Raw genomic sequence first — 26,584 nt, 5'->3', positions numbered from 1 at the left:
AGAGAAATCCAGCCAGTTGTTTTTATTTTTATTTTTTTAAAATAAGTCCTAAGTCCATTCGGATTTCCTGCTTCTGCTGGTCCTGGTGCCCCTAGCATTGAAATGGATGAAACTGAGGATAGGTGATTTAGTAACCACCAAACGAAGCAAATCTTTTTTCCATCCTTGCTCAAATTCAGAGTGGACATGGAGGCCAGGAACATAGCCTCAAAGGTGGGTATGGTAGTGATTCTCTGGCATATGCTGACTGTTTTCCCTGTGCTCACTCAGGCTTCTCCAGCTGGCTTCAGTAAGTAGTGGAGAGAAAGCGGAGCATGGCTACTCTTTCCTTTTCAATAGGCAGGACAGATTTGAAGGGGGAAAAATCCAAGAGCAGAATGTCACAAAAGCCAAGGTATTATTCACACCTTTAGTAGTCAAGATGCTGGTCTTAGCCCAGGTTTCAAAGGAAATGTAGTTGATGCCTGAGTGTGTCTCTTCCTGCCCTCCTCTCCAGCCAGCCAGAAGACAGATCTTCAGCAAGATGGAAAAAAAATGTTGAGATGTGAAGTAAACTGATTGTTTCTGATCCAGGATATTGGGAAATCTCTCTTAGTGTTGCGTATACTCAGGATATCCAATGATGTCCATGACGTTTAGGTACTTTTGAACTTAGCCCAGAGCCCCTCTTTTCTATGTCAAATTGCCTGGATGTGTGGTTCAGATGATTAGTGCAGTAAGTCCAGCAAGACTTAACAGAAAAACACATTGGGTTGAGGAAGTTCATACGATCTAAGTGTAAGATTGACCAGTAAATCAGTTTGGCTTTCACCACAAAGATTTGAGTTCAACTGAAACTGTCTTGGGCCATGTATGCAGTAGAACTCAGAGCAGTTATACCTGTATTTTTTTTTTCCCAAAGGGTCACTAAGACAAATGATGATGATGGCCAATTTAGAGATTTTGAATGAAGTTGGTCCACCATTTGAAATCACTCATTCTAGAATTTCTTAGAGAAATTGCTCAGATTTCACATCCACAAGATCACTAAGTCTTAAATACAGCAAGAACCCAAACTTGCCCCCCGGAGTTATAGCATTGGAAAACGTGGTTCTGTGACCCCAAACCCCCAAAACATTTAGTGGTTTGGGTCAGAAAAAGACTTTAGAATGAGCTGGTCACATGAATGAAGTGCTTTTCGTTTGTCATCCAAACATTTATGAAGTTTAAAAAGCCGATTTCTACAACTGTGACTTTTTTTTTTCTTCAGGTGACAGTTGTTCAAGAGGATGGCCCTGAAAAACTGGACCCCAAATATTTTGGAGAATTGCTTGCTGACCTGAGACGCAAGAACACAGACCTGTATCACTGCTTATTAGAGCATTTGCAAAAAATAGGAGGAAGGTATTGTAAACATGTGCTATCTGATTATCTCTCTACTTATCAAGGAGCTTTGTTACATTAGATATTATATGATTTTTGTGGAAATATGTACATCCCCACAATCCATACATGAAGATTGACCTCATCACTTCATATGTTTGTATATATCATATGTGAGTACTGAGACATATGGGAATGTGATGTAGTAGAAAGCACTGGATTTGGAGTCACAGGACCCGCATCTGACGTTGCCCGTGTGACCTTGGGCAAGTCATTTCCTTTTGCTGGGCCTCAGTTCATCTGTAAAATGAGAGAGTTGGACTAAATGACCTGCCAGCTCTCATCCCACATTCTTAGGCTACATTAAAAGGCATAAAGTTTCCAGGAATAAGGAGGTGATATTCCTGATGTACTACTCTTCCCTGGTCAGATCACAGCTGGAGTACCACTTCCTATTTGGAGCAACACATCTGAGCAAGCTGAAGTGTGACCATGGTAGTGAAAGGGCCTCAAGATCATGGCATCCGAGGATCAGCTCAAATAACCAGGGATGTTTAAGCTGGATAAGACTGGGCAGGAAAGCAATAGCTGGGTGCATTTGCAAAGGGCAGCCATGCACAAGAAGGTTTCTATTTGTCCTTTTTGGCTTCAGAGGGCAGGACTCGGACCAATGGGAGAAGTTGCAAAGAGGCCAATTTCACCTTGCTATAAGGGAAGACTTGCTACCAGTTAGAGCTGTCCAGAAGTGGACTAGAAAGCCTTAAGAGATGGGAGGTTTCCCTCTCCCTGGAGGTCTTTAACAGAAGGCTAGATGACCATTGCTCTGGTATGTTGCAATGGGGAGTTCTAGGTCAGGTGCGTAGTGAAGTAGATGATCTGAGGGCCCTTTCAGCTTGGAGACTTTTGACTCTTCATTTCTGTTCCCCTCCCAAACTCAAAATGGCAGAAGGCTAGAAAATTTTGGTTTGGAAATTAGGGGAAAGAAATGATTTTGAAAGAGTCGGAAGGAAGAGGATAAGGGGGGTGGTGGTGGTAGGGAGTGGTACATTTTGATTACTTTCTTGCTCTCAACTCAAGGTGTTATATCTACTGTTTTTTTAAGGTATTCATGGGAAGAAAGATCTGTGGAAATTTCTTACTGCCAAAAAGTCATTGTGGGCATCCTTAACACAGAAAAACAATTGAACAACTCCATAAACACTTCCTGAATACTTACTGTGTGCTAACCATTATAATACTGGGGTTACAGAGCTGGGGATACAACGGGCCTCCTGAGTGCTGTCAAGCCAGAGTTCAGTGCTGCAGTGCCCGGAGAAGCCCACTGGCTCCTCTGTAGTAGCTGCATGGAGCTCTTTTTAGTTATTGCAGGCCACGCCAAATGCCACCACAGGGCTCAGAGCAAGTAGTTCTTTTTCTGTGGTAAGGACCTACTCCCAATCACCATTTTTGGCCATGAGAGATTTCCACACAGGCCTTCAAATCTACTGTTTTAGGGTTGGAGACACACACACATATATGTGTATATGTGTATGTATGTATATATGTTATTGCTTTTTATATGCATGCATTTATATTTATCTTCATTATATTAAGTTTTGTTAGGTGATCAGTTTTTAAAAACAGCAACAAAATCTATCAAACCAATAGAGAATAGTTGTATATGTATGTGTGTGTATATAGGTGTGTATGTATGTATATATGTACACGTGATGGGTACTAGCCTTGAAGGTCCTTACCATTTATGCTGACCTTAGTATCCTGTTACTCTATTGGTATATTTGGAGAACAGGTTTAATATCCCTGGTGGGCACTGGCTGAGGGAGGGCATTGAGGGGGCTGAATTGGGGAGCACTTTCATGAGTGAGGTAGATTGAAATTGACTTCGGATTATTCTAAACACAGTAACCTAGAAAGTAAATTAGTGCAGCTTATCCCCATATTCTGTTCATGAAGGCACTACAAAGTCCAACAGCCCAACAGATTACCTGAAGCACGAAAAATACTTCCCTTTGTCAGTGACTTTCTGGGTCACTGCCACTGACATGCCTCAGGAAGGGCTGGCTAAGGCAGATGTCCTGCTTGTGGTTACCTGACTCTCCTACCTCGTAAGTAGGAAAAGCACTGGGCTAACCTTAAAGCCGAGACTGGACCCTGTATTATTAAGTGTGAAGTGTTGCCCAGCTCCACCATTTCTGCTATTCTTGACAGGCCTTTCCTTTTGTTTATTACCGGGTTTATTCACGCACTGCTTCTTTTGTGATTAGACTGACTCAGAAATCAGCTAAAAGAAAGCAGTAATGCTAATGGTAAGAACTTACTGACTGTCCATTTTCTCTTCAATGTTGTAGTAAACGGGACTTTGACTCTACAGACGAGGTAAGGAAACACAAGTTTAAAAATCGATGGTTATTGACTAGTAATTACACTGTGCTGTGTAAGTAGAATCTTTGGGTATGTTCTTTAACCCAGCGTTATCACCCCAAAATGTTCTTTCCAGGATAAGTGAGTGAATAATGGGCATTTGGTCTATAAAAATAGTATAACCACTGATTACTTTGTACTTGCTGAAAATAGAAAACGTTTTGAACAGCTGTCCCCTTATGATTTTCATTATATTTCATGTATTTCATATATTTCATAATGAATTTCATTACCTCAGAACATATGCTATAGAAAATTGAAATCTAAGTTATTAGCAACTAAATAAGTAGCAAATGGTATTTTAATGTGAATGATCTTCTGAAACACTGTGTCATGCCAAAATCACTTACAACTTTGAGCAAAATTCTTTAGTGATTTAATTCTTTCACAAGTGCAAATATTGTTAATAATTGTCTTTTGTGGCACAAGTGATTAAGGAGAGGGAACATTGATTTTAGTGTAACAAAATGTGTAATTGCTTCTTTTGTATAAATTTCCATCTGTTTCTAAACATTAGTGGAATATTTTAATTACTGTTATTCAATAAGTCCTAAATTGCCTAAAAATGAGTACTGAGGCAGTATGGTACAGTGGGTAGTGCTAGATTTGTACTCAGGAGACCTGGGATTCAAATTTTGACTCAAATCTTAAATAGCTGTGCAACCATGGGTTGCAGGTGTCACTGAACCTGAGTCTCGATTTCCCCAACTGTAAGGTAGGAGTAAACCCTAGGGCACAAGGGTGTGGTGAAGAAAAAGCTTTATAAATCTTCAAGTACTAGATGAGAGATGTTTCTTACTCAGAACATAGCAAGCACACAGGCCTATATTTCCAGCAAGGTTTGCAGCAATTCTGTAATTTTTTTCCTATTTCCCCATAAATGAATCTTATTTATCATCCAGTTAACAGCATCATTTGTTGAAAGCATGTGATGAACAAGCCCATCACGGGATAGTGTTGAATAGACTTTAATCCTAAAATCACTCTTTTTCAGATATTTAACAGGACCATACCTGTAGACCCTCTGTCAATATTTGCCAAATGATTGAACATCCAATTAGTTTTTCAGTTGTCTTCCTTCCCAATTTAGTTTCCTACATCTTGAATTTGCTCATCCTTTGGATTATATAGTAAATTTACAACACCTTTTAGACTGGTGTGTCACTAGGAAAAAAAAATTAAGAACTTCTAAGATTAGATCAGGGCTTCTTAACCTTTTTGTGTGTCCTGGAACCCCTTTGGTGAAGCCTATGGACTCTAAACCTTTCTCAGAATCATGTTTTAAAATAATTGAAAGACATGCTAAATTTCAGTTAGAGGTGAGTGAAAATAAAATCTTATTTTTTGGGGGTCTCAGTTAACGGACCCCCTCAGATGATCCATGTTCCCCTTCCCCCTCCCTTCCCCCCCAGCTAGATCAAGCTGGTTGAACTACTGGTCCCCCAAATGAATCAGGCCGTCTGGCTTTTCTCTTTCTCTTATAGTTGGAAGACATCGAAGCCTTGATTCCTAAAGGGCTGTCAGAGTTCACAAAACAACAAATCCGATACATTCTGCAGGTGAGATGAACCAGGGTGTACTCCCTCCCCCTCCCCAAATCTCAGAAGCCTGCCTTACTTGGACAGTGGGCCAACTGATTCTCATAAGCATGTGAAGGAGTAAAAGTCAGCTACTCTATCCAAAACTTTGATCTGACACATGGCTTGTAGAACTTTACACTTGATACTCGGCATTGGTCTGTTGCAAAAGATTCTTTCTTTTCTTCCGCAATTGCCTTGGTTCCCATCTAGCCACTTGGCTGGCTTGCCAGGTGGGTTTCCTTCCTAGTCCTATTGCTAATATTGCACATTTTAGACTTCTCTGACCTACTGTGTTTTCTCAATTCTTAGACCAGGAGTTAATAATCTCTTAATGTTTAAGATGGCTTTTAGCAAGACCACGATTGGGGTTGTGGAAAGAGTAAGGTGAGGGTAGAGGCTACACCTCTGATGTTTGGAAGGAACCAAAAACTTGCCAGGTCTTTTCACAATGATTGCTGCCCCTCCCTCATTTAGAGTATGAATCCACTTACCTTTTCTCTTTTAAATAAATGAGTTGAATATACTGGAGGGGCCTTCTCACTTCATTTGAAATTAGTATATATTTATAATCCAGTCAGACTTAAACCTAGTGGTATTTCACTATTCTTGAGTGGACTAGTGGATAGGGCTAACCTCAACATCAGAAGCTCTGGGCTTGAGCCCTTTTTTGACATATCCTGGCTCTGTTGGCCTTGGGTGAGTCACTTAACTTTTCAGTGCCCTAGGAAATTCCAATTTGCCCTGGTAGAGGGGATTTTCTGACGTGGTCTTGAAATCCCTGACAAAAAGAAAACCTGCGGTGACTTCACACACAATTTTTGCATTTAACAGTAATCCTAAGGGGATGTATTTTATTTTTCTGAGGTTGGATGTTCATAGTAATTGGTTAAAGAAACAATGAAAGTAACATTTAGTAATTTGCTTGAGGAAGCTTTGCTTCAGAAGAAACAAAAGCAGAGACTCTTTGCCTTTCAATTAACTGGCTTTATTGTGGATTTCAGATTGCCCAAAATGACCCATGCAAAGGTCATCTTTCCGCAAAGGAAGTCGTTAATGCAAAGATCATCTTTCCACCAAGGAAGTTGTTAATGAGGTTGCCAATAAAATTCACTCATAAAGGAAAGCATCTGGGCACAAGGACTTGCTACTCTCACTTCTTCACATTGGCTGTTTAGAACATTCCTACTAAAAATGCCCCCCCTCCCCCTCAAAAAGAGGTAATGAATACATTCTTCTCTTCCAGATGAGGGAGATCTCCAACAAGTCTCACCGGCTGGTGCTGTCCACCTTCAGCAATATACGGGAGGAGCTGGGTCATCTCCAAAATGATTTGGCAGTAAGACTGGTTTTCTTTCTATCATCTAAACAGACCATGTTTATATAACTTAAGAATCACAGAATTTCAGAGTCAAAAGGGACCTCAGTGGCCACAAAGTGAATCTTTACTATAAAGCTCTAACCAGTGGACTTTCTCTGCACTTGAACACTCTACCTTCAGCTCTAATTTGGAGGAAGTCCTCCCCCCCACCAGCATCAAGCCTGTGTTTGCCCCTGCAACCTCTACCCATTGCTTCTGGTTCTTGGGCGCCAAACACAACAATAGTTTAATCCTTTTTCCCCGTGACAATTTTTCACATATGCTTGAGGATGGTTATTAGGTCTCCTGATTCTTCTCCAGAGAAAATAAACATTCCTGGTTAAAAGATCCTTATAGGATGTAACCTCAAGGCTACTAACCGTCCTGGTTGCTCACCTCAGCCAGCTACTCTAAAAACCGTGGTGCTTGTGAGCGGCCAGGACAGAGCACAGTGGCCTGATCACCTCATTTCTGGAAGCTGTGTTGGTTGTCGAGTTGCACCAGTGAGGCATATTGAGCTCGAAGTCCACTAAACCAACTGCCCTGATTGTTTTTTTTTTTTTTTGGACAAAATGTATTTTAACCGTTCCTCCCTTGGAAAATCAACTTTTTGAACCCAAGTATAAAACTAAACATTTATTCTTGTTGGACTTTATTGTATTACATTCAGCCCAATACTCAAGCCTGTCAAGGGATCTTTTCATATCCTGTTATCTAGTGTTTTAGCTCTTTATATCATCTTCCCAGTCTGTTAAGACTTCTTTCCCTTCCTGTGCTTTGCAGTCCAGCAAAACCGATCTCTGTTCCACACAGGACACTCCTGTCTCTTGGAATTCACTCCCTCTTCCTCACCTCTGTCTCAGTATCGAAGATGTCCAAGATACGATTCAAGCATCATCTTCTACGTGGGCTTGTTTGACCTCCCCCCCCCCCAGCCACTAGTGCCCTTCTTTCTAATCCACATTGTACATATTTATTCATTTTATATTTATGCTGTATATATTTACATATGGGCATAGCATCTCCTATATTAAACGTAAGCTTGCAAGTTAAGATTATTTTACTCGTATTTTTATCCCCAATATATAGCATAGTACTCTTTTGTTGTAATTTGGAAGCCTTTTTAATAATTCAATCTTTTATATTCTCTATTAATTAGCAAAGTGCTTTCTGAAATGCTTTTTCCATAGCCAGTACTTTCCAGAAGACTTTGGATATGATTGTTGAGGGGTAAAGGGGTAAAAATAATTTGAAAATTCACCACCTGTGGGGAATCATTAGCGGGAGATCTTTATATGTGTCAATTGGGGGAGGGAAGAAGAAACCACTAAAATATTCTATTTTATTGAACTTAGTCAATTTATCCAAACTGTGTGACATGCAGATTTTTTTTTTCCACTTTCAGTATTTTTAACAAGACTTTGAAAATTTTGTTTAAAGTCATTATTTCTGTGACCATCAACAAATTTATATCATTTGAGAGCATAACAAATACCTTATTCTCACAGGCACTGGAAAACGACAAGATAAGACTTGAGAAAGATTTGGCATTCAAAGAGACTCAGATAAAGGAGTATGAAGCACTCTTGGCGTCCGTGAGAGCCAATAACCGCCAGCAGCAGGTAGGCCAAGGCTTCTGGTGATGACACCTTTTTCTAGATGTAGTTATGGTACAGATGTTTTTAAGCAAAGTTGAAATTTAGGACCAACTTGTTCTAATCAAAACTCAACTATCTGCGGTAAGTGGAAGCTATTTGGGGAAATCAAGCCCCTTATTCATTTCAGATATAAAATACTAGCAAGACCTCAACGAACTATGTCACCAGAGACAAGGACTACATAGTTCTAGATAATATCCAAACTTAACAAATCCCAAGTGGAAGATACCTCCTGGACTCCTCCTGCCTCTTGTCCTCAGCATGGTATGATGATTGGAACGTAGCCTTTCGGAGTCTGAAGATCTGTTTAAATCTTAACCAAGGCCCGAGAAGATTAAGTTCAGCTTGGTGCTGTAGTAGATAAGAGTTCTAGACTTGGAATTAGGAAGACATGAATTTAAATTTCACCTTAAGTCACCTGTGTGATGACCCTGGCCAAGTCATTTAACCTGTCTGGCTCAGTTTCCTTATCTGTAAAATGGGTTAATAATAGCACCTTCTTCCCAGGGTCCATGTGATGATAAAATAAAGTAATATTGGTTGAACCCTCCCCACATTTTGGTTGGGACATAGGGCATGGTGGGCCAGGGTCATCAATATCAAATGGTATGACTGGAGTTTCCTCATGTCCAAGTGTTAGGGTCTCCCTTGTGAGAAAGATTACTACTAAGCGAACTACTAGATCACTAAGAAGTTACTGCTCTATTTTATCAGTACTCCTGTCCATCACTCCTATCTGTGAAATGAGTTAAGACTGGATAGACTTTTAGGGTGTTTCCCTCAACTCTAAACCAGGTAGTGGCAAGAACAGTTAAAAAAAAAAATTGGCCATAGCGAAACCTTTAAATCAGTCAGTTAACTCTAAACCATCAATTGATGGGATAAGATTTGGCTAGTTTTAATGTCTTTGTCTCATGGATATTTTCTTTCCTTATAGCAAGGACTACAAGACTCCACTTCAAAATGTCGGACCTTGGAGGAGACCATTCTTTCTCTTCGACATGGCCAGTCAGATATGGAATATCGACTAAAGGAATTAGAATATTGTAAAAGAAATCTGGAACAAGAGAATAAAAACCTTAGAATACAGGTATTAAAAACTGTTGTTGGGTAGAGAAAGTACAGCATAAGGTAAAGAACAGACTTTGTCTTGAGGCCCATTTTCAAACCCTGGCTCTTATACTTACTAGCTATAGGCAAATCAGTTCACCTCTGAGCCTCACTGTTCCTGTTTTAAAGTAATAGCAAATCCTCAAAGGGTTATGTGCAAAGTACTTTGTAATTATCTTAAATTGTTATTGAAATGAATTTCTATTAAATAAGATGCTAATTACAGAGTAATTTTTGTCCCGTGTAGGTGTCTGAGACCTGTACGGGCCCTGTGCTACAGGCTAAGATGGATGAGATTGGGAGCCATTACATGGAAATGGTGAAGAATCTGAGAATGGAGAAGGATAGAGAAATCTGCAAGCTTAGGGTACGTTCAAATTGGAGACTTTGTTTAGTAGGAGCTCTTTGTTCTGTTGTCTCATTAGGGAATGGAGTTGCCCTCTGGATTCATGACTAGTAGTGGCATTATACAGTGGGGCACCTCCTACCTAGACATCATGGCCCAGTAACGCGCTATCCATTTATGTAAACAGAATGGCCACAGGGTTGGAAATTTGTTGCCCTAGTACCTCAAGACTGCCTTACTACTACTACTACAGCAGAGAGGGATCATTGCTTGGTTTCCAAGTTGTATTCTAGGAGCATTCCAAGAAAGCTCATTCCAAAAGCATTAATTTGGGCCTACTGCTATTGATCTCATGCTGTCCTATTTTTCCTTAACTTTAGGCACAACTGAACCAGTTCCAAAAGGATGTTTCAAGAAGGGAAGGAAGTTGTAGTGACTACCAGCTCAAGCTTCACGAATTGACCAGTTTGCTGGAAGAGAAGGATTGCCTCATAAAGCGGCAGTCAGAGGTGAATCAGAAGGAGGTCTTAACAGAAATACTTCCCATAGATTGAGAGAAAACTATGGAAGAATTCAATAGTTTTTTTTATAGGAGTTGGAATCAGGTACCTGTGGAAAAGCTCTTGACCCAAATTTCAAGGGTTAATGAGCAATTTTAAATGATAAAAACTTAAAACAGAAAATGTGGGCTAAGAGTTATTATGCCTTAGCTGCTGGGATTATATTAAATATTACAAGATGGTTAATTAGGTACTAGCTATGAAAAACATCTACCACCTCGTTTTAGATTGGAAGCTCCAAATAGGTGCTCCTTAGGAAACTTCCTTGAGGTACTTATACTCAATAGCAATAAATACATGGGGTATGGTTTTCTTTACATGATTGTAATCTCTTTTATTTGTAAGGAACTCTCCAAATTGAGACAAGAAAAATATTCTTCCCATAATCAGGCCTCAGGCACTGGAAGGACCACTATCACCACCACTAAAAAGTAATGTGTTTTCCTAATATTTCAAAACCAGATTGTTCTCATGTTACAATAACTTCTTCCATGGTTATGCCCTTCCTAATGATTCTCCATCTCTCTCCCCCCAAACCCTGTTAATGAATGTAGAGTAAAGAAGCACTTGGTTTGATTACTCTTTATTGGCTTTCTTTACAGAGGCATCTTCTGTCCAGCTTTTTCGACAGCAAATTCGCTCTTAAGAAAGTTTTAAGTCCAAGTTTTCCATTGTTAGGAATAGAAGTGTGTCATCTGACATTACTTAAACCTTATCTCCTTTAAAGTAGTCATTTTCGAAATCCCCATCACATTTTCTTAATTATCTGCAATATGCTCTTGTACACAATTGTTTGAAAAACATTTTGTGGCTAGAGAATAACAGTACCCACATAGTCAAAACAAAGGTGTTTCAGGAATGTGAGGGGTGAATGAGAAACCAGGGATGTTACAGTCAAAATGGAATCAAGTCTTGGCCTTAGAAGGAAAGAAGCTCTGTGCGTGTGTGTGTGTGTGGGGGGGTTGTTAAAAAAAAGAAAGCACAAAACACTGGTTTGTAAAATCACCTTTTCTTTTCACTAGATACAGAACCCAATATCCAATTCTGGGGCTCCTTTACGATGACTACGAATACATCCCCCCAGGCAGTGACACCCAAACCATTGTCATTGAAAAGACAGAAGACAAATGGACTAGTGTAAGTTCTCTCTTACAGCAAAAAGCAAAGCACCACTAAGGGGCATTTTTCAGTCAGGAAAGAGCAAGAAAAATTTCCCAAATTGTATTTTATATACACATACACTGTGTTAGAAACATTTCTAACATACAAACACAGGTAATGCATATACATTTTCTCTAAATGGTTGAATTTACTTTGTTAGTATTGAAAATGGTTTCTCTTTCAAGTTCTATTATGACACCCCCTCCATTATTTGTCTTGCAGTCTTGAATGTGGCATATAAAAATGACCATGGACCACTAATTTTAGGATTTTAAAAGAATCCTTAGCAACCAGGAGCAGTAGGTGATTTGACTTACCTGACTTGGTTGGACATGGTAAAAACAGCAACTCATGGGTTTATTCTTAGGACATTTATCAATCACACACTTTTTAAGAGCAAACTATAAAATACATAGCAACCAGTGGCTCTGTTTTCCAGATGAGGAAACTGCAGCTCAAAGAGATCACGTAGTGTTAAGTTGTTCTTGAACTGGAATCCTGATTCCAGGAACACCACACCCTGGTGCCTCCATAACCTGTTCCAGGGAAAATCACCATTGACCAAAGTTTCAGAAATATGAGGCTCCTCTATCTGCCATGCTTACAATCTACTTCAAGTTATCTGTGGTAAGATAGCAGGGTCAATAAGCCCCAAAGAGAGGTAAACAAGATAGAATTCCGTTGGCTCCAAGATTGGCAGGCGAGCACCTGAACTTTCCCATCTTAATCTGCCCACGAAAACTGAGCAGCAGCCCTTTGTTGTTCTTAAATCATGTCCCCTACAGGGCAGCATTCTTTGCTTCATTCACTGATTGGAGCTGCCTGAGCATAAGACAAGGATGTTAAGCAGAGGACCTTTCAGTCCTGTCTGCAATGCCTTAGGTAGCAAGGAAGGAAAAGCGATACATCGAGCTTCCTTACTGCTGAGAGGGAGATAGACAGCATTTACTGATTTACCCAAGCTTGTTTTTTTTTTTTTTTATGTTGAGGATACTTAACTACTAACACTGTGGAGTTGAAACTCCCGATAGTAAAAGAGCCCAGTCTGAATTAAATCCAAACAAATAAGGCACTGATTGCACAGTAAACGCACAAAGTCCATGGATGCTACCACTGATTTGTTAACAGATTGATAGGAGAAAACCATGTTTTCAGCTAAGCAGGAACAGGCTTTAAACAATTGTGTTTTGTTTTTTTATTTCCCCCCCCCAGCCATGAATTCAGCACCTGCTGTTCGAAGTTCACGCAATGACTATGTTACTGCTTATGTCTTGGAAAATATGAGAAATGAAGGTCAATCCAAATTTTGAACCATAATAACACCTAACCTGCCTAATGAAAATAGATTTGTGGATGGCAGTTTTTTCTAACGTATTTACAATGGAATCAGGGAAGTGCTTAAGTTTTTATTTCAGACATACCAAGAGCATGCTCTACTACTTAGAAAAGATACTTCCAAAGACACTGGATTGGCTTTTTGGGACAGGGACTTTATTCCATTCTATTATTTTCCCCCAGATTAGATAGAGTATGCACCTTTACTTTAGATAGTACTTTTGATGAAGGGGTAGGGGTGGAGGGAAAACAATTTAATTAGTACTTGTGTCTACATAGCTTGGATTAATTTTTTTTCTCCTTATGAATGAAAGGGAAGCTATAGATTATGTATCTATCTCTTTAAGACATCTCAGGTGATGGTTTGCTTTACTTAGCAGTGAAAAAGGATTGAGAGTTCTCAACTCCTTAACAAGTAAGATAATTTCACCAAACTTTACATAGTCCTTTGGTGGTTCCAAGAACTAAAGGACTTCAAGTAATGCCCCCTCCCTCACATAAATGAGTAAACCCCTAATTTCTAGCTACAAATAACTTCACTGCAATGTCTAAAATGGACACGGAAATAGTAAATAACTCTTTCTCGTTTTAACTGAAATTTAAGAGTACAACCCGCTGCCCCCCTCACACCTCTACTACTCATGAACCTGGAAATACTTTTTTAAACCTGATAAAACATCAATTTCTAGCAAAATTCACACAGAACTCGCAAAATCAATGAACACTTTGCATTTTATCAAGTTCCCATTTTAAGAAATGGTAGAAAAAGCAATACATACTTTCTGTACCTAATTGTTATATTCATTTTCAGTGTGGTGGTTTATAAGGAAATATTATTGGACACATACTTAAAAGGTTATGGTTTGTGGTTCCATCTAAATCTGATGAACTTTGGAATTGTAGCAAATGCAGGTTTAAGCATTCTGGATTTTTTCCATGACACAAGAAGTCATGGGCCCTATAGGCAATTCCTCCATGTAACTGTGATAAAAACCCTTAGAAGAAGGAATTAAACAGACAATATGAAGTGAGCTGGTAAACAGTTCTCTCAGTGTTTGAAAATTATAACAGGTATCATTTTTCTTACCTTGAGACAAGAAACAGAGCAGTGACTTGGTTTCAGGGTGTGTCACTACACCTGCCAACTGAGTCCATGCCACAAGACAATGCTGTTGCTATATTACAATCAAGGCCTTTCGGCTGCTGCAAATTTAAAAAAAAAAAAAACAAAAAAAAAACAGCCCCCTCTCCCCTCCCCAGAGAAGAACAAAACCAACCAGAGACAGTCTAAGGTGGACCCACCTTCCAAAATTCCATGGTGTGTGTTATAGTGATGCTCCTGTATGTTACCATTTAAAGGTGTGAGGTTCTTAATTCAATTTGTGATGAAGAATAACGAAACTGGCTGAAGAGGCCTTTTCTCTTCACAGGCTAAATCTCTGCAAATTGCAAAGATAGTGTCAAAATGGGATTTCATTCTCTTTGTTAACCTATTCAAATTTAATAAATTGGAAATGGCATATGAAAAAAAAAATGTATATTGTGAGTGGTCTTTCTTGAGATGTTGTACGTTCAAAGGAAAGGAGCAGTGAAATTTTACTCCCCACTTTGAGTCCACATTCACAGGTGCAGTTACCTTAAAAAAAAGAAAAGAAAAGGAAAACTACCCCAAGTGATGGTATTTGGTACCTCTTCTTGGACATGCTATAACTGGCAAAGCGACCTGTTTTCTGCTTCTGGATGACAATTTCCGCAGACATCTTATTTCAAAAATTTTACACACATTTTGGTTAACCACATAAACTTTAAAGTTCTGAAAATCAGAACGATTATTAAATATCTGAGCTACATAGAATAAGAGATTAAATGAAACATGAGAAATTACCTGGCTTCCAGAATAGGCTAATTGAGATGGAAAATTTTCAAGTAAATTGTATGAAGTAACAGGATCTTGGAAGCGGAAAGGACCGCAGAAGACAATCGCAGTTTGTATTAAAACCCAGCCACCACCTGAACACCACCAGGGAGAGGAAGGCCCCTCCCCTCACCAAGTAGGCCTGACTTTCTGTCCAGAAGCACTTCTCCCATCTATCCAAAGCTCTAGGGTACAGAATTCTTTCTCTGGAAGCCCCGAAGACACGATTCATTCTATTCTCCTTTCCTCCACCCTCATCTGACCTCCAGAAAGATTGAGTCAACTTACCCTCAGGTCACACAGACTCTCAAGGACACAGCCAGGTCTCCTGGCTCCTAGTCTAATGTTTTGTTTTTCTGCTATGCCATATTGCCTTTAGACAAATACATTAAAGTCATCTAAGCCTGTGCTTCAGGGTCTGGATACTTGGTAAAGAGTATTCCCAGTGAGCCTGTGGTCTCATCTGTAAAACCAGAGAACTAGATTTCTAAATTCCTATTTCAACAAAGTTGAATTCATCTCTCTTTTTTTCAATCTGATGAGCATAAAATTTGACTTAGTTGCAGAGCACTAGATCCTTTGGTTTTCCAGTCAGGCGCCACTTCAACAAGCTGGTGGAAACATTAGTTGGCAGGATCACTGTGACCTGCACTACTGACAATGTATATCATATTTTGATCCCAATTTAAATCAATAAAATTGGAAAAGAAGATTTCTTTCAAAAAAAAAAAAACACTAGTGAGCAATTTGAAACAAAGTCATTTCCTAAAGAGAGAAATATTTCAACAAAATGAATGCAAAAATTCTTCAGGCATCAGAAGTTAATCAAGAAAGATTCCGTAAAAGCATGAAGTGCAAGAGATACTTTTTATTGTATGCTCATTACAATAACATTTAGAAATAACAGTCCCACGTAACAGTGACAATTTCATGTTACAGCGTGTGTATCATTTACAGACACATAAAACCTTGTTTGTTTCAAATTCCAAATTTAACCTTTTAAGGTTTCAGAAAGATAAAAAATTTATTTTCAAAGAACTGATTCTCATCTGGTACAAAACCAAAAGGATGAAGGTTGTCTGAATTACAAAGCCACGCTAGAGAATGAAGTTAAAATTTCCATTTTTTTTTATCATGTGTACAACAGCAGTGTGCAAACATGAAGCAACTTAAAAAAAGTAAAACATACACATTATATGCATAACATTTATGAATAGGTTTTTCATTAAATAGCCCTAGATCAGCTTTGTTCTATTAAATGCCATTTTGATTTGCAGCATGCTAACACAAAGCATCATTTAAACGGATGCGTATTTTAAATGTATACATTGTAAACTGAAGATCCATCTTTGAATTAATTCTACTGGCAGCATATTATTCTGGTTAAATACTGCATAACTACTGCCTCAAAATGAAAATGCATGTTTATATTATAAAATCGGTATTTTCAACAATGGCATAAAATTGCACCTTTTAATTGTTAGTCAAGTAGGACTAGAAGAATCCCATCTGCTAAAACTGTCCTAAAGAACCTCTAAATATTTAGTGGCATTTAAGAAAGTTGCGTTCTTTGAACCATTTTTTAAACTTTTAAAGAAGCTCCTAAAACATTAAGGAAAAATAGTGCTGAACTGCAACACTATTGCTGCATCCATTTTCTTCCAAATCCACATCAGATGCAAATATACTTTTGCAAACTGTGCCAGCCAGAACATTCAACTGTAGCATCAGGCAAAAGGGAAATCATCATCTACACAACCCCCTCTCTCCCTTACTCTCAGCAATGGAATATTGCCCCTGACCTCCTCATTTAATGCTAGCTTTTAAACAACCTATCTAGTAACAAAATAGGTTAGCAGCTCTGAAATTCAGCTTTTAAAAGTACTGAACTAACCTAAAAAGCTTCTGAATGAAATGCTTTTAAAACTGGACAAACAAAACTTCAACCATTTCTGGAAACCCATTCCAGGTATTACAGAAAAACCCAATGACTAAGTGATCGCTGATCAACTGCCACCTTCCCAATCCCTAAATTGCATAAGCTGGGCAGCTTGGTTGTTCTAGAAAAGTTACTGACCTCCCATCCCAGCACCATGAAGGCAAATGATGTTTGAATAAACCAAATAGCACCATCAGTTCTCTCTCTCTGCCCCTCCCCCCCGCCTAACAATGCATATAATACTATGAAATAAACATTCAGCAGTCTTTTCTGTAACCATTCTGTGGAACTCTCTAACCACTGTCTACGGTGCTCAAGCTGTGATGAGCAACTCTCAGGGCTATCAGATCACTGGCAACCCTAAGACTTTTTTTTTTTTTTTTTATGACTTTTAATACAAAGAATGTAAGGTTATGATTTAATATCAAACTTTGGAACCAGGAGAAACAGTTCATGAGGTTTTCTTTTTCTCCAATTAATGTATCTTAGTCTCTAAACTCCTTTCTTATTTATACATATATATATATATATGTATATATGTAATATATATGTGTGTGTGTATATATATATATATATAATTTTATATAACGGTCTCTTTATGGTGTCTCATTATATGTTGATTTTTTTCTGATGGCCTACGGAATCCCTTTTTGCAGTAGTCACATCTATGTGGGTAGTCTTTTGTATGTATGGAGATAACATGTCGCTTAAAGCCAGAGGCATCTGTAGTATTGTAGTCACAATACTGACACTGATAAATTTTCCTTCCACTATGGGTCTTCATGTGCTTCTTAAGTTCAGTTTGCTGCCTAAATCCTCTCTTGCACTTTTTACATTTGAAAGGAAGGTCTCGAGTGTGAACAGAGAGGATATGGCCACTGAGCACAAAGGGATCAGATGTTTGAAACTCACAGTGTCTACACTGGTGGACTTTTTTACCTTTATGGGTTTCACCGTGCTTTTTGAGCTCTGAAGGACGATGAAAGCCTTTTTCACACACTTCACATTTGTGAGGGAAATCTTTAGTATGGACAGAAATGATATGTCGCTTAAGGTCACTTGAATTGCTGCTCTTGTGGTCACAATGAGGGCAATGGTGTGTTTTATGTCCTTGGAATAATTCCAGGTGCTGCTGGAGCTCAGCTTCCTCAGAGAAAGCTTGAGGACAGTGCTCACATTTATATGGTAAGACAGTGCCATGTCTGGCTTTCATGTGAGTTTTCAGATTTGACTGATCAGCACACCGGAAGATACAGTGGTGACAGTGGTATGGCTTTTCCCCTGTATGGGTCCTCATGTGCTTCTTAAGTTCAGAGGGGTGCCGGAATCCCTTCCCACACTCAACACAACCATAAGGAAAATTTTTGTTATGAACAGCAAGCAAATGTCTATTCAGCAGTCCGTTTTCTGCAGTTTCATAGTCACAAAATTTGCATTCATAAATTTTAGCTTCTTTGTCTCTTAATATAAGTTTATTTGAACTCAGCGGACTAGCTTCTTTGTATCTTTTTGTGTATTCTGTAAGTTCAAGGGTCTTATCAACTTTATTTATAAGCTTATGGCTTTCTAAGTGGTTATGAAAACTTACTTTCTTACTAGTTGTGAAGTCACAATCTGTACATTGGTATTTTTTCTTGATCATATGATCAGGATGATTCTTCATGTGTCTTTTCAAGAATCCTCTGGATTTAAACTTCTTCCCACAAATATAGCAAGGGTATACAGTCAAGGGCTGCCCATCAGGACCAATTATAATAGCTGAATTAAAAAAATAAAGTTGTGACAACAGTTCAACAATGGATTTGAAGATAGGTAGCACTGCAAATATTAGTTGAAGTTCCCTATACACTCAGTATGGGGGTGGTGGGGGAGGCCTGGTAGGGAGATCCTTCCTTAAGGAAAATGGCTATTTTTAAAGCAGTTTCTATAATGTGGTGCGCTGGCCAGCCACATCACACCCTCCAAGCAGGAAATCACCAACCTAAATCTTCTCTCATGAAAAGGCCGTGGAGTAGAGCGAAGTGCAAGCACTACCAGTCACACAATGAAAAGACACATAGTGACCTCCACCACACAAAAATAAGTGGAGAGAGAATGACTACACACTCAAGGATTTTTTTGGTTGAGTTGTTGTTGAAATAATAACTGCTATATATAGATTCTACTTTATGTTTTCCAAAGAACTTTACATATCCTGTCTCCTTGGTACCTCACAATGCTACTGAAGGGAGAGCTACAGGTACGACTGCATCATTTGAGAGATGCTGAAATGAGGTCCAGAGACGCTAACTGACTTGCTCTCAGCCACACAGTTAGCAAAGTGCTGGAGGTGGGATGGAGGTCTCCCCTGACTTGGAGCCCTTTTCCAATTCACAACACCCAGTATTTTACCTGTTTGCCATAGCCTGCTTTCTCCCCGTTTCCTTCTCTTGGACTTCTGTTTAAGTGCCTTATTTGAGTTAACACTATCACAAATCTGAAGGTACTGTGCTGAGGTACCATCTTTATTTTCTAATCTGGTCTCCAAATTATTGCCTGAAAAAATCGAAAGACAATTAAGCTATATAGGGTGATTTTCTATTATGTTTTGGTCAAATGTATTAGTGGATATTAGCAGGTCACCCCTTTTGATAAGCTGGACAAAAGTATCATTTACACAATGTCTGAAGTCAACCTAAAACTACTCCAACCCACCCTGAAGTGGAGTCTACTCATACAATGAAGGTGAAATGAAAAAAATCCCACTGAGTCTAGGGCCCACTCCCCCCTGCAACTCCCCTAAAAGCTAGGCCAAAACCTCAGTCTACCTACCTACCAGTAAAAGCCAACCAAAAAATCCAAAAGGAAGAGGAGGCAATGAAAGGTTTGGCAAACAATCTCCCCCATGTCTATGTGCCAAAGTACTCAGGATGACTGTAAAAGTTTCAAATAAAAACAGTTCAGCTGTGTGGGTTTGGGTGTGCTTCCTGATTTTACTGCTGCCAGCAGTCCTGGCTTCGCAAAACAGAATGTCTCTGTCGATCTGTCCATCTCTCCCACACACAGAAAAAGGGTCCATTTTATTTGGAACTTTTTATAGAGTCCACCTGAACACACTAGCTCATTGATGCCTGTCAACCGCCTAGCCTGTCTTCCTACAGCACTCCCTTTCCGTCTGGCTGGGCAGTACTCACTGGCAGGCACTTTGGCAGGGGATGGAATCCGGTTGAAGGAGCGGATTAATGTGCTGAGTGCAGGCACTGGCTTTCACTTAGGGCTTAAAAAATTTTAAGTTCAACCAATATGGCAGGTTGACTCGGACTCTGTGATAGGTGCTTCTCTCAAACAATTACTTCTGCAACGCACAGCTAAATCATCATTGTTAATCACCTTCCAAGGATAGAGACAGCATGTGCCCTACAGTTTTGTCATGCTGGAAAAATTCCTTTGCTTAAAAGAAAAATCAAAAATGAAAAACAACAACTACCTGTGGGTCAAAGCCAAAAGGCATGTCACTAAAAGGAACCCTTATGTCTTTAACAAAACAAACCAATTGCTCAAGATAAATCCTTGGTTACCACAGAAATTAATACAATACCACCCAAATCACAGGAATCCAATAAAAAAAGATTCATCAATTCAGTAATCATTTTCTACCTCATTTTCAAATTGACTTGACTGCCAAGTATCTGAATTTCAAAAATGACACAACTCTATCCCGAAACCCCAAATTCCAGAACACCATCCCCTTTCAACCCTTAGCAAGTGTTTTCCATTTAATAACGAATTTAAAAACTATCACATCTACATTTTAACCCTTCCCAGTCCGCATGCTCAACACTTACACAGTGGAGGAAAATCCAAGATCAGCAAGGACGTCGAACCACATTTTAGACTTTTAGTTAATACTTCCAAGTATCAGTACTTCAAAAGATCTATCATCCCACTGAAGTGAGTACTGCCATCATTGGTGAAGATTATGACAAACATAAAAGTGCCTACTATGTGCCAGGTGTTGGGGATACAAACCTAAACAGCTCCTGGCCTCAAAGAGCCTCTAATTGACTGTGGCAGGATAGACTATGTACATTGAGTAAATACAAAACAGATTATACATAGAAATTAAATTTCAGGAGGGAGAGAACACTTACAGTTAGGAGGCTCACAAAAAGTCTCATTTAGGAGGCAGCAATTTAGGACACAGAATCAAGGGGTCATGGGACCAGAAAGCCTCCTAGTTGCTTTCTGCAAACTCATTCAATCATTTCTCCTCCAACCCCCTGCTCACACAAGAAAAGGAATTCTGTGCCAGCTGCGTAATTACAGTTAAATCCACATTCGACAGAAAAACCCCCAACCCTGTGTCTCACCCAAGGTAAAACCTGAAGAAAACAATGATATCGATGTAAATGGAAAGAGCAGTAACTGTAACTGAAACTGAAAGTTGAAAATGACAATGACCAAACCCATCCCCCAAAAAGAGAGTAAGACTGTCCATCACTCCTTTCAGGGGTTGTGTTTATGGTTATCCAGTGCTGTGCAACACCACGCGGGATGTGGTTAGTTTTGCTGAACTGATTCCCTCCCCCTCTTTTATTCTTTGTTAATCAATCAACAACCATTTATTATGTTTCTCTTATGCACCAGGCCCTGGAGATACAAATACAGTAAATGAAACAATCCTTACTCACAAGGGGCTTCCATAAAAGGGATGGCTCCTAGGAGTAGAGGACAAATATACTGGGAAATAAAGGCAATGTAAAAATAAAAGACATTAATCATTTTTAAACAGGAAACTAAAGAATCTAGGAGACAGATGTGAGGAGGGAGTGCATTCCAGACACTGCGTCCCTTGTACAAAGGCAGGGGTGGGAAGAGGCAAATTTGATTGAAGCAGACTCTGTGTGGGGGAGAAGGGGCTAGAAAAGAACAATAAAAAAAGCAGCTACAAGCCAGGCTGAGGATTATTTTTATTCTCCGTGGGAGCCATTGAAAGTTTTTGGAGCAGGGTTGCGGCACTGTCACATCTGTGCTTTGGAAGTATCAACTTGGCAATGATATGTACGGCTGACCGGACAGGGAGATAAACCAATTAAGATGGACTGTTCAGGAGAGAAGTGAACTAGACTGAGCAAGGCTGTGGGGGGTGGGGGACGGAGAAGTGAGAAAGGGGAAGAGTCAAACACAATTCTGGGCTTTCAGCCCTGCCAGACTGGTAGGAGAATAGAGCTCTCAATGGAAACGGAGCAATTCAGAGGGCAGGGCAGGTGGCATTGAACCAAAGAGCTTTGATTTGGACAAGCTAAGTTTGAGATGCCTGAGATACCTAGGCAGAAGAGCTCTTGAGAAGTCCGTAGGCCTTAAGCAACTGTAATTATCTATGTCCTCACAAATTCTATCCAGGTCCACGTAATATGGCTGGATCCATATAAAAATGTCTAACATTTAAACAAAATTACTTCTTATAAATTTTCTCCTTAAGTGTGTAGTTTCCATTTCATAGAAGAAGAACACAGATATGAAGTGACCTATCAAAGATGATATACCTAGTAAGCAGCAGATTCAGGATTTAAACACATGGTCTTTCAATTCCAAATCCAGGGATTTTTCTACGTACACTATGACTCCCCAAACACTATTCAAATGATTTCATAATCTGGGAAATTGGTTTTTTTTTTTTTTTACCCAGGCAAGTTTAAACGGTTCCAACTACTTTGTGTGTATAAATACTACCTAAATCCCAATATTCATAACTAAGTTTTCTACTTACTATATATAATAAAAAATGTATCTCATGCCTAATAGTTCATATCAAACTACATTCTCACCTGATGCCTCACATTCTTCATACCTCTGGGGAAGACTTTCATCTCCTAAAAAAAATAAGTGACAAACTGAAATGCTAGTGGTTTACAATGATGACAGGCAAGTCATTTACCCATCTACTAAATGTTACATTCTGCATTTCTTTCAAGGAGTTAAAATTTTTATTTCTCCCTGATTTCATTCCACGTAAGAGAAAAATAATTCCAAAGGGGGAGGGGGGGGGGAGAAAAAAATCAGCACCTCTGAACACACTTGTCCAGAAAAACAATTCAAACTTCATGTTCAAAATTGGATAGTTATTTCTTATATTTTTAAAGCCAAATTAATGTAAAATAATTTGCACTTGATTTAAAAAATTAAGGTATACCTGAGCCATCTTGAGAATTAAGACAAAAAGAAAGGGGAAAGGATACATTGGCAATAAATGGATTTGGATTCAGAATACTGAGGTTTGCATCATGCTTCTGCGTATCTGCTGTATGGTCTTGGGTAAGTCGGTTATCTCCTATGTAAAATGTGAGCACTGGACTGATTGGACTCACGGTCAATCATTTCATTTCTAAAGCTGTAATTCTATAATATTTGCTACGTAAATCTATTTCCCATCACTTATTTCTCTCCCAAAAAATTGTTTTATATTCTAGTGTTCATAAAGCCCAATAAGCTTTATTTCTTATTCAAATAGCAAAGGTAACAAACTTTTCAAAATGGAAAAAAATATTTTTTTTCCAAAGAGTATTTACTGTTTGGGGAAAAATAAATCAGTACAATGTTTGTATTTTATGGCCCTCACGTATATATTGTAGATTTTTTAAAAAGATACAGGGCAGTTAGTGAAGATCATTTGAAAAGAGGCAGGCTGTTGGGAAGGAAAAATAAAGATCAATCTGTCCACTTGATGTCTTTGACGTGAAACCTAGACATAGCCTACAGAATAAAAAGCTGGCTTTTCAAAAACTGCCATACAACATATGGGCTATTTCTAGAAGGAAAGCTGGAAAGGAAGAAGGGTCCATTTTGGACTCCAGCCAAAGGAGTGGGATTGAAGCCACGTTGTAAGGTACTATGAAATTACTAATCTGGTGTAAGGAGGGGAAATATGCTGAACCACTTCAGTAAACTGAGGCAATTTATGATGGCATTAGCATAGTATATTAATGGGCTTGATGAATTGGTCATGCACATTTTTGACTTCAGCGTAAGAAAGAAGGGTATCCTACCATATGCTGCAGCCCAGGCCACAGGAACAAATGTTTTATTCACATCAGAGTCTTCCAGCTGGGCCTCAGGAAGAGCAGGGGCTTCCTCATCCCCTACAATGACTTCCATGCAAACTTCATCAGATATTTCAGCACAATCTGAATAGGACAAAGTCTAAATTATAAGCTGAAATGTTTAATGAAATGGGTACAGCTTTCCAAATAATTTAAACAGTTTACCTTTCTAAGGTCTTTTTGGTGGCTTAGGATGGTATATTTTTAAGTGTTATCTGGACACTTCAGGAGGAGGTGCATTGATTTTTTCAGCACCCCCCCTTAAAAAAAAAAGTCACCTAATTCTCTTGCTAAGACCCGATCCTAAGAAAACAGCTCTTTGTGACTGTGTAAGCTTTGACTTGAAATAGAAGTGGTAGTCATCCAACTATGCAGGCTAGGTACCACAAGCTCCTTCTGAAATCCTGACTCAACATTCAAAACTTATTTCCCCACAGGAACAGCCAAGTCTAGTCATTAAGCACTTATTAAGAACCTGCTGTGAGCCGAGTCTACAGGCACTTCACTAAGCACTGGAAAGACAAAGAAATGCCAAAGAGTGTCCCAGTTCTCAAGGTACTCACAGCAATAACTGACTACATTCACCTCCAAAAACACAAAAGTCAGAAAAACCCAACTAGTCATGGCAAAGTCTAATATGGAGCAGGAATTTAATGTTTGGTGGAATGAATGAAAACATTAAAAACAAAATGAACATGCTAGTTCCTCTTGAATGCTGGTGCTTGAGGACATGATTCCAACTTGACCACGGCTTCCTTTTGGCAGCCCAAGAAACCGGTTCACATTTACCTAGACACTGAGGCTTTTGTTTGGACCCCTGCTGCCCTCCCTGCTTGGACCTCTGCTCCTGTTTCCTATCCTTATGTCCCCCATCTCAAACCACTGAGGGGAAGAATGAAAGCCACCTCCCAGTTCACACCTACAGCCCTAACAGCTGTCAGCTAGTTCACTATTCCCTCCAAGCTGATCTGAATGAGAAACAGAAAGAACCAGTTGGAAGAATCTCCCCTCTCACTCCTACTCCCCAAAGAAAGAAGGAAGACTGCAGGGCAGTGAGGGACTATGGCAAAAGACAGATGACTTTCTAGTAAGATGATGAAATAGCTTGGTACCCCCTATTCCCCCTCTCCTTTTTTTTTTTAATGGGGGGGGAGCTGCATGCAAGATGGGTATACATATATTTATTTTACTTGATTATGCATGTTTTTCTGTTTTGACTCCCCTCCCCACGTGTCATGGGGAGAAGGGAGGTTTAAGAGGGGATGGGAAGGAAAGAGAATTGAGGTTTCTTTTTTCAAATGCACAAATGCAGAAGGAAGAGAAGAAAGAAGCACAGATGAACAAGAGAGCTTTGAGAGCTACAAAATGAAACGGAAATGCAAGTAGTACATAATAGAGACTTGCAGTTTCACGAACAATTCTATTTTTCTGCTCTGTTCTATGTAAATGTCCATTTTGCTGCTTAAATTCAGAATAAAAAAAATAATTTTTAAAAAAAGGGTATCCATATAGCAAGGTAAGGGGTAAGAGCTAGCCCACTTTGATGGTCATTAATCCTGGATGGGACACAGTATAAAGGGTAAGAAAGCACAGTAACCTGGATAATCTCTGCCTCCTTAACCCAAGATTCTCCGAGGGAAGGGAACAAGCATTTATTAAGTATCTACTGTGTGCCATGAAGTGTGCTAAGCACTTCACAGAAGTCTTCACTTGATCAAGTGCCAGCTGCTGGGGGCCTAGTTAGTGGCAAACAGGGTGAGGGTGAAAAAACGAGGAGACACTTGCCTCTAAAAGTGGTCATAGGAAGGGTATTGCACTTCATTTTTTTTTTGGTTGTTGAATTTAGATAGATTCTCACAATATTAGTTATTAGGTCATTTTAAATATTTAACACAATAGAAATGTGGAGTCATGTATTTGTATCTCAGAGATTACACGTCATTTAATAAAGACTGCATGTGTGTGTGCACGCCAAATAATGCTATGTTGCATCAATTTTTAAAAACATATTTTGATTCTTACTGAGATCTTCACCCTCATGAGATGAGTCTTTAACTGCCATGTAAACCATCTTCTCCTGCTGCATTCGGCCAACACATCCCTGCTGTTCAAGTACTCCAGGGACAGAATGTCCATTGTGGAAATCACTCTCTGTAACAACTTCTGTTCCACCTCAAAAATTAAAAACAGACATTTTCTAAGAAAAGCAGGTACCACTCACCAAGTCCTCTTCTGGTCCCTCTTCATGGATCGTAGGTGAGACTGGGTTCTTGATGGCTCTGCCACACCAGAGAGGCATCAAGTATGGCCAGGGTCCCAGCAACATACTACATGGGCTTCCTCTGGGTCAGGCTAACTAAATATGGAAAGGCTCAACAAGAGTAAACTAGTTCTGGAAACCCATCAAACAGTGGAGTGAGTGGACTTGTTTTTATTGAGTCCAAAGACACCAAGAAACAGTAGTCCATGGGCCACTTAGCCACTTTTTATTTGAGGGCTTATAATGAGCATCTGCAAAAGGTCCACCTTTTGTACCAACATTTCTTGAAGAGGATGAGGAGGTAGAGAAAGGCTGTGAAGGACTTGATTAATGCCCACCACGGTAACCACCACAAACCTGTAAAAAGGTTCAGGAATAAGAAGTGATGAAGGCTAAATAAAGGCTTGTAGCTTACATAGAAACTCTGTGCCTATACAGCATGAGTACTTAGTCATAACAGGGGTAAGTGGCACTAGAAACTGCAAACTTGTGAAATTTCAT

The 26,584-nt window shown here is 39.3% G+C and overlaps 2 protein-coding genes across 12 annotated transcripts in view; one reads left to right on the top strand and one right to left on the bottom strand.

The window, feature by feature from the left end:
• POF1B (POF1B actin binding protein) overlaps positions 1-14,148 on the top strand; it is a 50,433-nt gene extending 36,285 nt beyond the window's left edge. For all 5 annotated transcript variants that reach the window (XM_027839623.1, XM_027839635.1, XM_027839631.1 and 2 more), the window contains 11 exons: positions 1,250-1,383; positions 3,711-3,738; positions 5,268-5,342; positions 6,607-6,699; positions 8,229-8,342; positions 9,316-9,468; positions 9,736-9,855; positions 10,215-10,343; positions 10,740-10,825; positions 11,417-11,531; positions 12,768-14,148. In XM_027839623.1, the coding sequence (XP_027695424.1) occupies positions 1,250-1,383; positions 3,711-3,738; positions 5,268-5,342; positions 6,607-6,699; positions 8,229-8,342; positions 9,316-9,468; positions 9,736-9,855; positions 10,215-10,343; positions 10,740-10,825; positions 11,417-11,531; positions 12,768-12,773 (1,053 nt within the window). In that variant the 3' untranslated portion in view covers positions 12,774-14,148. The remainder of the gene's footprint in view (positions 1-1,249; positions 1,384-3,710; positions 3,739-5,267; positions 5,343-6,606; positions 6,700-8,228; positions 8,343-9,315; positions 9,469-9,735; positions 9,856-10,214; positions 10,344-10,739; positions 10,826-11,416; positions 11,532-12,767) is intronic.
• Positions 14,149-15,658: 1,510 nt separating this feature from the next.
• The window catches only part of ZNF711 (zinc finger protein 711), a 39,692-nt gene continuing 28,766 nt past the window's right edge, over positions 15,659-26,584 (bottom strand). For 4 of the 7 annotated variants that reach the window (XM_027840096.1, XM_027840079.1, XM_027840118.1 and 1 more), the window contains 5 exons: positions 25,846-25,995; positions 23,770-23,907; positions 22,552-22,596; positions 19,136-19,279; positions 15,659-18,502 (listed from right to left, as the gene is read on the bottom strand). In XM_027840096.1, the coding sequence (XP_027695897.1) occupies positions 17,325-18,502; positions 19,136-19,279; positions 22,552-22,596; positions 23,770-23,907; positions 25,846-25,995 (1,655 nt within the window). In that variant the 3' untranslated portion in view covers positions 15,659-17,324. The remainder of the gene's footprint in view (positions 18,503-19,135; positions 19,280-22,551; positions 22,597-23,769; positions 23,908-25,845; positions 25,996-26,584) is intronic. The other 3 variants (XM_027840085.1, XM_027840104.1, XM_027840110.1) reach the window with 3 other exon arrangements.

This window comes from Vombatus ursinus, unplaced genomic scaffold (assembly GCF_900497805.2).
Source record: "Vombatus ursinus unplaced genomic scaffold, bare-nosed wombat genome assembly UNPS02004691.1, whole genome shotgun sequence".
In the NCBI taxonomy this organism is placed as follows: Eukaryota; Metazoa; Chordata; class Mammalia; order Diprotodontia; family Vombatidae; genus Vombatus; species Vombatus ursinus.
The sequence above is the reverse complement of the archived record's forward strand: the minus strand, read 5'-3'. Positions and strand labels throughout refer to the sequence as shown.